Source organism: Cibotium barometz, chromosome 40 (assembly GCF_041138505.1).
Source record: "Cibotium barometz isolate CiBa-2024 chromosome 40, ASM4113850v1, whole genome shotgun sequence".
NCBI lineage: Eukaryota > Viridiplantae > Streptophyta > Polypodiopsida > Cyatheales > Cibotiaceae > Cibotium > Cibotium barometz.
Window position 1 is genome coordinate 2,033,677 of NC_141085.1, and position 12,449 is coordinate 2,046,125.

Genomic DNA, 12,449 nt, shown 5'->3' on the forward strand with positions numbered 1-12,449 from the left:
GCATGCATCTATGTTCTTGGTGAGCTTGTAACTGTGTCTTTGCTACCAAGGCATGCATGCAGTCCATTGAGATTTAGACTTCAATATTGAAAAATTGGGTTAGTATGTTAATCTTGTCTCAATCTTAGCAACAAGTGTCTACTCAATAGCTCGAAAACAACTTTGGAGATTGACGCTTCTCTTCTTTTTCCACTTTTTGTTGTCCTTTACTTTGTATTGAAATTTCTTAAAAATGCAATTTGAGGTGGTTCACAAGCTTTTGGTTGGAAGCTGTGATTTAGTGACTAAACATCCACTAGTACGATTCACAACTAAACATCCACTAGTACGATTCACAACTAAATTTGTCAAATAGCTACAAGTTGTGCTTCTTGCGTGATCGCACCACCCCTACCTCTTAAAGTGAAGGGCATGGGTTTGAATCTACCCAAGTGACATTAATTTCAGTGCCAACTCTCACTATTAAAAAAAGAAAGCTACAAGTTCTGATTCCATCTAGAAGCTAGGCTAGTGGAAAGGTTGAAGATTTTTAAGCCACTATCAAAAGTTCAGAGCTTTTGGCTCTCTTATTTGCCTTTTAGATGTTGATTGAGCTTACTGGTGCAACTTGTTGGGTTGTCGTGGAAAAGAGTGTGAACTTGGTACGTGCGTCGGTCCCACTAAGGCAAGGGGGGCAACTGAAAAATAGGACGAATATTTACAAAATCAAGTCCCACGAGGAGAAGAGGACGAGGAGCAAGCGGAATAGATGGAGAAATCTCATTCATTCTAGCCTTGAAAAAAAAAGCAAGGAAGATTGTGATTGGTCAAAGTTGTTGCTTGCTGTCACCTCTTTCTTGATTCCCCTCCGGGTTGTGTTATTACCTTCATTTTTTATAAGGGCTGCTAGGGGTAATGAGTATACAAAACCCCTGCAATGGTTGGTTGTGGCCAACAAAGAAACAATCGAAATGAGATTCATGGGAGATTCTCCATTGGCAGCATGGCAAGATCAATGGCTATGGTGTTATCCTCTTTCGAAGCTTACTAGCTTCTCTCTCTCTCTCTCACAGGGCTCCATGGCGATGGCTTCCTTGGATCGAGCTCTCTTCTCCTCTTCGCTCAAACCTCCTCCTTTCCCCTCGCCTTCGCCTCTGCTCTTCAATCGCACCCCTACACACTTCACCTCTGGCCCCGACTTCGACCACAGCAGAGCTGGCTTTCTTATCGAGCATTTTGAACGCCATAGCCCTCAGCACCTGCAGATTGCATGTTTGGCTCTGCAGCTCTCTGATTGCTCCGAAGGTCATGACCGGCCCAAAGAGAACGCTTGCCTTTCTGCTGCTGCTTCTCTGCTCGGTCTGCTACACTCGCTGAATTCTGTTGTTTCCTTTAATCCGAGCCCTAACCCTAAAAGGATGGATCGTGCTTGCCAGTGCTCCTCCGACTATCGGTCATCGTTCAGCGATGCGGGTGAAGCAAGCTTCGTCCCAGCTGCATCGTCAAGCTTGAAACCGGGTGATGAAAGGCTGTGCAGCAAGGAAACATGGCAGGACACAGCAGCGGATGGGGATGGGAATGGCTCCCAGGTTCAGTATTTGGAAAGGGGGGTTGCTGTTGGTGATCCTATTCGTTATTTTGGGAGTGACCAACGAATCGGTGATGGTCATGGCGCAAGAGCCGATCAAGTGAAGCGCAGCGAGAGCAGCTTGAGTTCCTCTGTTGATACAGTTTCAATCCCTGTGAAGGAGCCAATCTATGAGGTAATAGCTGGTACGTAGATTTTCCAGTACTTCCTATTGCTGTATGTGTGTGTGTGTGTGAGAGAGAGAGAGAGAGAGAGAGAGAGAGAGAGAGAGAGAGGTTGATTTATTAGTGCTGCGAGACTGTGTACCCCGCATAGTTGTATCTCTCCCTGTCAATATACAGTCAGGACTCCAGGTGATGTATATGAATCCCCAGGTGTCCTGGCATCTGGACAACAGAGCATGGGTGTCACCTCTCTCCGAGCCATATGTAGTCATGATTCCTTGTGACATATGAATCCCCAGGTGTCCTGGCAGCTTGACAAACCTATTGCTTGTGATTGTTGTGAGAAAATTGTCTCTCCATGCGGTGTATGGGTTTGGTGGGTTGTCACCCATGTTATCTACCCCTTGTGATGCTCAGTGCATGGGTGAAGACAAGGGCAACTGAAATGTATTTACATATCATTAGAGCCCCTGGCTGGGTAGCACCTATCAAGGACGGGATGCCCCAGACGCTGGACAGGTGGACGTACAAATGTGGACTAGCCAGTGGACAGACACCCTAATGTGGACATGCCAGCCTGGTTGGGCAGTGAAAAGTGGTGCCTGGAAAAGGTTATAAAAGTGCAGTACATGTTTGGGGCAAGATATTGAATCCTACAAATGAGTGTAAGGGAGTCTTTTAGGTGAAAAATAGGGAGAAAGGACAAAAGCGACTGCAATAGTTTTATCCACCAAAAATATTCAGCATCTACAAATAGCCCCCTTGTTCCCTTATTCTTCAGTTTTGCAAGTTTTCCTTCACTAAGCCATCCTTCTCTTAGTCATGGAGCAGCTAGGAGGTGCAGATTTCAACCCTAAACTTCAGCAGCAAGTGTTTTTTTCCTTCTTCAGCAAGTGTTTGCTTGCAAACATAGGCTCTCATGCAACTTGGGTTGTCAAGGAAATTGTTTTTAAATTTTTTTTTTCCGACTAGCCTTAGGTCCAAGATCCTCCCGTAGTGTCCCCAAGGTGGTAGCCTAGTGGATAAGACCTTGGACTTTCTACGGGAGGTCTTGGGTTCAAATCCTCTTGGGGACATCTTATACTAAGGGTGTGTTCACGTGCAGGTGGGCACGTAGGCAGCCATCCGCACACCTTAGGCCGTCATCGTTTGATCGTCATGGTGCTTGCTTCCACCTTCCACTTCGGCGATCCTGCGCGGTGACAACAGTGTGCAATGTTTGTCCTTCAAGCTCACGTTCTGGATTAGGGACGATGGTTGCCATGGACATCAAAGATCGTGACTCGACTTATGATGCCCAGTTCTACCTAAGTTGTGCAGGGTGTTCACTCCAATCGGCCGAGCGACTAACTTGTGGGGTTTGTCCCGCGGCTTGTCCACTGCCGATAAAGTGGCCAATATTTGGAAAGGGTGGTACCCCCTTGCGGTACTCGGGGGGGGGGGGGGGGGGGGGGGGGGGGGTCCTGGTTAGTATGGTGTGTGTGCAGTTGGGTGAAATTCCCATGTGCGACTAGGAATGGAATAAGACCTCATGAAAAAAAAAAAAAAGATCCTCCCATAGTTACTGCCGCCCGTAGACCTACCACTGAGGAAGCACCAAGGGGGTTTTTGAACCTAGGATCTCTTGGTCCTAGGCAAACACCTTCACCACTTGAGCTATCACCTCATTGGCTGTCGAGGATGTTCTTGAGTAGAGATTTGATCTTCTCTTGAGTTCTCTGTCTTGAGTCACTTTGACAAGCTTGTACATAGAGGGTTTGCTTTTAATTATAGTAGTTGTTGTAGGCTATTGGTGTGTGCTTGTTTGGAGTTTTCCATATGGGATACATTGTAGCCCTAGATCATAGTTGCAAAAGGATAAAGTTTCCAGGCATGTATTTGGGAGGAATCTTCCTCGAATCTTCAAAGCCATCATGTGGAGATTCTTTGACATCATTGGTGGTTTCTTGAGTAGCTGTGGCTTCACAAGTGGACATGACAGTTGAATATTGATGCGTCTTCACGAGAGGCGGAAGCATGTTTCCTCAACCCGAACGAGGAAAAAGTAGAGTTTTTTCTTTGGTGTATTGGAGAGTTCAATTTCTTGAGTATGTTCTTCATGAGGGTGTCCACAGGGGGGATGGAGCTCACCAGCATGGAGTTAGTGGATGTTCGTCCAAGCATATATGGCCAAGGAAGTACGGGTGGACACAAGTTCGAGACATAGCACATAGTCTATGCTATGCATGATGGAGTTGATGATTTTAAGCTTTGTGAGTAGATTCTCATGAACTCAAGATCACACTTCTGCTTTTTTGTTAAGTTTGGCAAATAACCTGAAACTTCCATAAATTAGAGAGTTCTTTCCCCATTATCATGTCTCCCACTTACTACCTCGCTGCACATGTCTGCACCAAAACTAACGTAAGTGATTGACCAAGGATGTATGGGAGACATTATCACCACTGGATTCTATCATTGCTGGTGTTGCATATTGACCACCTCCACCCAATCTGACGCTCTCTGCCATTGAGTAAGAGAGGCTTTTCGAGTTGTGGTAGAAAGGCAAATTGGTGCCTAGTGAAGGCTAGTCAAGCTATTGATTCCCCCTGCAAATCCGAGGGCAAGGGAGACAATGCAATGTGTGGCCAACAAGTACCTCTTTGCCACTGAGGTTTCTTGGTGTGCAATGGAGAAAATTTAAGGAAACGTCTCTTGCTGTCCCTTGACCCTTGGTAAAATATTTGTTTCTGCAACAATGTGTTTTTACTTCCACCTATCGCAAGCATCTAGCTTCCTCTATGTCAGATAGCCTAGTGGAGGCGATTATCTTTAGTTAAGAGTCTGTGCCTTGAATTGACTTAGACAGCAAGTAAACCTTAAAACATCCACACGTACATAAGAAACCTGCATTTGGTCCCAATGGCCGGGAAAGCCTCCTAGTGATGATGTGTCTGTAGGTCTGTGTTGGTTGATGCAATGTTTGTACTGCAACACAAGTTACAACCATGCACCATTAAAAAGGATCGCTGATAGTGTAGGCACTTATAAAGAGGCAACCATGCACCATTAAAAAGGATCGCTGATAGTGTAGCACTTATAAAGAGGCAACCAAGGATTTTGCAGGATGCCCCCTTCAATTTTGCATTTGAGGCTAAATTATCAATTGAAGGCTGACTCAACCTCCAAATTTGATCTACAAATTGAATCTTTCCAAAGGCAAAAATTTTTATGGCTACCTTTGCTAGTAGCAAAGAGAAACTTGCTTTTATGCCAATGTCATGCATTGGGCAGAATCATGTACCCAATCTTGAAAAGGACCATCATTGATTGTCTTAATCTTTGAAGCAAAATGTAACAAGACAAACACAGTAGAGAATTTAAGATAGTTTAGGTATACATGAAAGCTGTAACAACGGGGAAACCCCACAAGTTGCAGAAAGCGAGGCGGATGCATGTGTGTAATAAGAGTGTAGCACAATAGTGGGCTTACAGTAGGAGTGATGACATAAATAGTTTTTTCCTGTGGCAACTGTGGAATAAGGCAATGCTAGATTAATGGGTTTTAAGCAATGGTACAAACAAGTTGCAAATACCCATTTGCAGAAGGGTGTCTTGCCACTATCTAGTGTTGTTATTGTAAACTTAAACAACACATTCTTATCAATAATGGTGTCTTGCCAGAAATTTAAAATTCTTCATAGCATTACCTTTCTTTGCCAATGCTATTTATCTTGCAGTCTTGATTTTTAAAAACAAGTATATGAATTATATTGGAATCTAACTTTTGGAATCATCGCAATGGGAAAATCACAAACTCAAATTAACACTCTCTCACTTTCTCAATTGATTTGGTCCTATTGAGCGACACTCACATTGCTTTATATCAACATGCTTTATCAAGTTATTTCATATTAAGATAATATGAAGCTTGACCCTTATGGCTAAACAGATGAAATTTGATAAAATAGATCACTTAATTGAAAAATTTAGCCACATCAAGCAATTAAATAGTAGACTTGGATGTAGAAAAGCACTATAAAAATTGCTTCAGTTTTGGGGATTAAATTACAAATTTTTAGACTGAAATGTAGTGGCACTGAAATGATAGTAGTGGCACTGTATATCCTTTGTACTATCACCACAAACATCATCATGTGATCACATCACTTATGGGTGCTTGCAGCATTCAGGACCTGTCATCCACACTTCTTACATGTTATAAGAAAACTCAAGACACTAATTATCACCTTATTAGGCTGTATATTGAACATAAAGGGCCATTTGGCAATGCCTAATTCAGTAAGGAGATTCGATCAGTAATTCTGGCCGTTTGGGCTGTTTAGAGATAGATTTTAAAAACATTTTGCCAAGGAGTAGAAGCTGAAGCTGTTTAGCCCTATGGAAGGTTATCTTGGTGTTGCTGTTGTTGCTATCACTGCATTGCTTGTTTTGTTGTGCATGCTTCCTGAAATGGAAGTTTTTGTGATTCATCGGATCCACGAGAGCTTCCTACTCAAATACCTGTTGTTATCAACACTCTTTAATACGACTGCTTTTTCATCGAATAGAGAAAAGGTCAACTCCAAAAATCTGCTAATGTGGATTGAAAGCTCAAAACTTCAAGAATAAGCTTGTCACCTGCTGGTGAGCTTTAAAATCTCTAGAAGGCCGCACAAACAAAATGCGAGCGCGCACTCATTGTTGGCAAGAAAATTCAATCAACGATCTCAAGATTTTCCACAAGTCACCTTTAACAACTTTACTTCACCATGTAGCGTGTCATCCTCCACCGGCTGCTCATGCCTATTCTGGTTTGGCTGTACGACAACGCTGTCGACTCTCGACTCTCAACCTTCGACACCATCTGGTGCGTTCTCTGGATATCTGCTGACCTAACGGACATGCCTGTAAGTTGTAATTGTGCAACCTCCTCTTTATGGGGACTGGGCAACCATCCCTCACCATATCTGCAGCAGGGATCTATTAGAGATCTTTCTGCCTGGAAGACTCCAGCTGATTGGGCAGCGGTGGTTGATGCATTACTTTATCACCATGTCAAGACCGGGATAGCTATTTCAAGGCTAGGTAACGTGAATGCTGATTGAGATGGAAGCTAGCATGAAAAACAAGCGAAGATGGGGGCGCCCTCAAATCTACCTTAAATATATTAGATATTATAAATGGTGAATGTAGGACGAATGGAGGGATTGTAAACTAAGATCTCAAAAAGGTGATAAAAAGTAGACGGTTCAAATTGGTTCAAGCTGACTACCTCCTCACTCATTATATCTTGCATAAGGCAGGACTGATGGATGCTAATAAAAGCATATCTACACCATACCTAAAAAATTTCAAAAACAAAAATTGCAAAAAATACATTTCCTCCACTGATATATCCCCTTGATGATTGACCAAAAGAAGCTTTGACTGAACCAAGAATCCAGTCCTCACAATATCTTGCATAAGGCAAGACCAAAAAATCATGGAGGACGCGGGGGTACTGAGGAGGAACTCAAGCATTTGGAGTGATAGAGATCCTGAAACCAGATGGGAACACAAAACAATGAACAGACACTTCAGATGACAGCAAAGATATGAACACAACACTGAGCCGGAACGGCCGGCCCCCCGTAGGAACTTCTTTATTGATAGAGAAGCTTTTACAGGATACCAAGGTGCGGGTGTGAACGACACCAGATCTTTCCACAAAGTATCAGCACAATTCTTGACCAGATAAACTATCCGGTGCCAAGATGCAAACACCTCTAGAAGCTGTCCAAAACTGTCACAAAACAGCTCCCAAAATCAGCTCATAAACCATCCATAAATCAGCCCAGTACGGAGCCAAAAGCTACCCCGAACTCCATGCCAAATCAGCTCCATAAGAACTGCTCTCGAAACTGTCAAAACAGTCCCCAAAACAGTCCCAAATCTCAGTTCCAAGATCAACCAGATATGTGAGAGAGGAGAGGTCTCCTGACACCACCAATCCACTGTACGGCCTGCACACAGCCACCGTCAACACCTACACAGCCGGCGCAAAGAGAGAAAAGAGGAGCTGTACCACTGCTGAATTCCCTGTACGATTGGCGTATGAAAGGGCTGAAGCGCTGAACAGCTGATATTACTTTGTACAGTCTGCACAAGAAGAGGGCAGAGCTGTACGGTTGCTGTACACTGTACGGCCAGTGCAAAAAGAAGGAAAAGGCTGCCCCCACTGCTGCACCTGTACGGCCGCGAGCGAGAGAGAGAGAGAGAGAGAGAGAGAGAGAGAGAGAGAGAGAGAGAGAGAGAGAGAGAGAGAGAGAGAGAGAGAGGGGGGGGGGGGAAGGCTGCTCCACCCTTGATGAAAGAGGCACCTCCCCTTAATAAACTCGATGGGCTAAATTTGCCTTGCTTTTCCCCCTTTTTGCCATAAGTGGCTTTGTCTTCCAAAAATAGCAACTTTTTAAGCTTGCTCCTCAAGCTTGGAGCTGGGCGCCCTCTTTTGTCCACAAATACCTGTCTCATAATCAAAATATGTCCACCCCTTTGTTAATAAAGTGTGGAAACACTATCTCCTCTCTTTATTGATAAAAACCCCATGGTATTTTTTGTCCAAAGGCCATCTTTCAGGCCAAAACCTCGTCGGTTGATGCTCCCACTTTCTTTTGTGGAAAAATCCTCGTTCACACCTTGGTTCCACCTAGTGTATAAACACTGGTCGGGATGGGTGAGGGACCAAATGGTGAGAGATCCCGACAACATTAATATGCAACGCCAATTGTCCATTGAGGAGTCCAAAACCCAAACTCTAGTGTAAGCATATGACGTGATGATGTGCTTGTTCACAATGCCATGCTCACAACCTTAACCACCCAAAACGGCCTTGGGCCACACTTCTTGACAAAACAAAAGTGGAGGACAAAAAGGTATTGCCTATGTGTTCAATCACAGGAAGAAGCTTCTGTTTAGCTTGAGTAGCATACCTTTATTGGTGAGCCTTGAACCAAGCTTTGATGGGTGGTCTTTTGGGCTAATATGATTTTTTTTTCCCGGGAAAAAGATCCTTCAATTAGTTAAAGAAAAACAGCCACAAAGGGCTAAGTACAACCACGAAGGGCTAAATACAAACTCGCGTCATATAAGGGCGGGAAACAAGTGATCATAAGGGGAAGAGATACTTCTCTTCCGGCTAGCCGCTCTGTGGTGAGAAGGCTATCTCATCCAAGGGAAGGGGGGGGGGGGGGTCCAACCACACAGGTGGTCTGTAATGCCAAATGGGGTCAGCGTCTCTATCTGTGCAGAAAGGGCCAGGCCTCCAAAGTCCCAAGAAGGCTTCCCGCCGCTTCTGCATGTGGCCAGAACCTCCCTGTAACTTCCCCCAGTGACCGCGGAGGGTGTGAATGATATCAAGCCATATGCTCCTGATGGTCTCAGCCGGCGGAGTGTGGGTACCCTCGATGGCCTCGCTGCATCTAGCACGCCAAATGTGCCAAGCTGCGATGCTACTGCAAATCTCCGATCTCTAGCATGAGCCTGGCCGCCAGTGATGCGGAGAATCCGTTGCCAAATCTGTTGAGCCTTTGGGCAATCCCAAAGGCAATGTCATTGAGACTCCGAGACTTTACGGACAAGTCGATCTCCGAAATTATCCCCTAGATACTGTGGACCATTTCGTATTACACGAAGGATTGGTCCTGTGTGCCATTAGCCAAAGAAAGAGTGTGATCTTTCTAGGCCGAAAGCTGTCCCAAAGCCTCTTCTAGAAATCTGAAAGGAAGCGTTGTGATAGGCCCTGTGTGACTGCTGCTGTCGGTGTGCCATCTATCTTAGGCATCTGGATCCTGCGGCCTAGCCGCGCTGTATATGCAAAGAAGGGGGCATCCAGAGTCTCCTCCCGATCTGCAGGATCATGCCAAGTCCACTTTCCTGGGTCCCACTACAGCCGCGTGAGAGGTCGGCACTCCCAAATCCATAGCCGCCATTGTCTCTCCCTGGCCACCTTGGCCGGTGCGGAATCTATGTGCCATTCCCGTGCCTGAAAACTGATCACCCTCACTCTCTGCAAGGTGCAGCCTCTGAAATCCTCCAAGGGAAGCTCTGATCTCTCTAGTCTGTCTTGGGATCCAATAGAAAAAGTGAGCAGACCATTGTCATCATCTGCTCCGTGGACCACCACAAGGATATCGTGATTGGTAAACACTCCTAGCCACCCTGGGAGGTCGGGTCTGGAATAGGCATTAGCCACTCTTGAGGGATAGCTGAGTTAATGTTGATGCTGAGCCTATCTCGACCTCGGATCCCTGTCAGGCCTCTCTCCTGCTCCTCCAGGGGTAACTGCATGTGTGCAATCCAATCTCCAAGAGACCTGGCTGGTCCCGTGCTCAAGGCTCCCCAAGATACATGCGGTCAGGCCCCTAACATGTGGCCACTGGGTAAACGAATAAGTTGACCATCAAGAGTAGATTCTCGATGCCTCAAATAGATCATATTCTTGAGAGGTTGAATGGGGCTAAGGTGTTCTTGAAACTCGATTTGAAGAGTGGGTACCACCAGGTGCGGATTGTTGAGGGGGACATCCCCAAGACAGCCTTCCGTACGGAACGGGCCCACTATGAATTTGGGTCATGCCTTTTGGCTTGACGAATGCCCCAGTAGTATTTTCAACTACGGTTGATTAGCATGACATTGATGTGGAGAAAGTCCTGAAGTTGCTGGAAAGCAACGAGCTCACATCAATGAGAAGAAGTCGGAATTTTATTTGTTCGAGATTCATCACCTTGGATATATAATTAGTGTAGAAGACATTCGACTTGATCCGGCCAAGGTGGCCGAGATTGTCAATTGGGAAGTACCACAAACTGCTTATGACATTAGATCCTTCGTGGGTATATGCCAGGCATACTCCACCCACATAGACAAGTTTTCTAACCTCTCAGCAAATCTCACCGATCTGCTAAAGGGTGTCAAGACAAGAAGGCAACGGATTCGAATGACTCCACGAGCGTTGGAAGCATTCAAGAACCTCAAGGTGGCCTTGTCAGAGGCGCCTTGTCTAGCACTTGCCTCATGGGACGAGCCGTTCCAGGTGATCACCAATGCGAGAACATTGCAATTGGAGGTGTATTACAACAGAATGGTCATCTAGTAGCTTACATGTCTCATAAGTTACTGCCCGTAGAAAAGAATTACTCAGTTTACGATCGGGAACTCCTCGCAGTTATATAGGCCTTGAAACATTGGAAACATTTTCTTTATGGCCGTGACTTTGAGGTTCGCACTGACCATCAGGCATTACGCTGGATTCAGACAATGCCAAGTACACAGTGGAGTGATCGACAGCACCGCTGGAGCCAGATATTCTAGCAATTTGGTAGTATGATTGAGTACCTTCCAGGAAAGGCCAATCCAGTGGTTGATGCTTTGAGCAAGAAGGGACAAGTGACTTTGATTCAGACCACTAGACTAGACCTTGTTGGTACGGGACTCGATGACATGAAGCACACGTACACGGATTTCGAGGAATTCGGTACACAGTGGGAACAGGCATTGGATGCCACAGGACCATGCCACTTTTTGATACGCGATGGTTGGCTTTTCTACAAAGGCCGACTGTGTGTCATGAAGTTGTTCAGGGCAACTCTTCTCCATGATGCCCATGACGCCATTACTGGTGGTCATAGGGGCATGAATTCGACTTTGGAAAGTTACAAAGGCAATACTATTGGCCAAAGATGAGGCGAGATGTGTTTTCATATGTACAACACTGTGATATTTGTCGATAGGTGAAAGCTCCTCGTGGGAAGAAGATAGGGTATGCTGCATCTGTGGAAAATCCCCGTTCACACCTTGGCTCAAATCAGTGTATAAAACACTGGTCGAGACGGGTGAGGGACCAAATGGTGACAGGCATTCTTTGATAACTTTGGTACTAAATTGAATTTTTCCAATGCATTTCGCCCACAGACGGACGGCCAGATAGAAATCTACAACCAGTTGGCCTTTGATGTGCTGAAGTGTTATGTCCACGATCAGCAAGGCAAGTGGGAATCATATTTGCCTTTAGTTCAAGCTGTTTTGAATGATTCTTTTTCTTCAGCTATTGGCAGGACTCCATATGAGACAGTGCTTGGAAGACCATTCCAATCACTATTGACGAGGACCTCGTCTTCAGTACCTGAAGTGAACAGATTGATGGAGTCTTACCAAGAGATTTTGGGGTCAGTAAAAGACAAGTTGGCTAAAGCGCAGGAGGCCTACAGTCGACAGCCCAATAAAGACTGAAGGGATATAAAGTTTTCGGAAGGTGATTGGGTTTATCTTCGGATTATGAAGCAAAGGTTGAAACAGGTGGGCAAGCGATGTCCAAAGTTGTCATTTAGGAGCTTCGAACCTTTTCCCATCCAAAGTTGTCATTCAGGAGCTTCGAACCTTTTCCCATCCAGAGAAAGATTAATGAGGTTTCAATGAAGTTGAAGCTACCTCCGAGTTGGACTATGCACGATGTGTTCCACGTCAGATGGTTAAAACCATATGCAAGTCCGATCCCTTCAGAAATTAAAGACGAGGCGGAACAAGATATCCTTGATAAAGCTGAAGTTATGTTCTAGAATAGATTCTTTTGCACTGCTTCAAGCATGGCTTAGGCCGAAGACAAAGATAGTTCCTCACAAAGTTTCAGGACCGAGGGACCCACGAAGCGGTATGGCTTGATAAAGAGTTTTTCGACGACTATCTGGCGTTATTGACGGATT

General features: G+C 45.2%; 1 protein-coding gene across 1 annotated transcript in view; it reads left to right on the top strand.

Annotated features, from left to right (window-relative positions):
- The first annotated feature begins 873 nt into the window (after positions 1-873).
- Positions 874-12,449, top strand: part of MGT10 (magnesium (Mg) transporter 10) — a 23,935-nt gene continuing 12,359 nt past the window's right edge. The window contains exon 1 of the mRNA XM_086779080.1: positions 874-1,742. Coding sequence (XP_086635206.1) covers positions 951-1,742 — 792 coding nt within the window. The 5' untranslated portion in view covers positions 874-950. The remainder of the gene's footprint in view (positions 1,743-12,449) is intronic.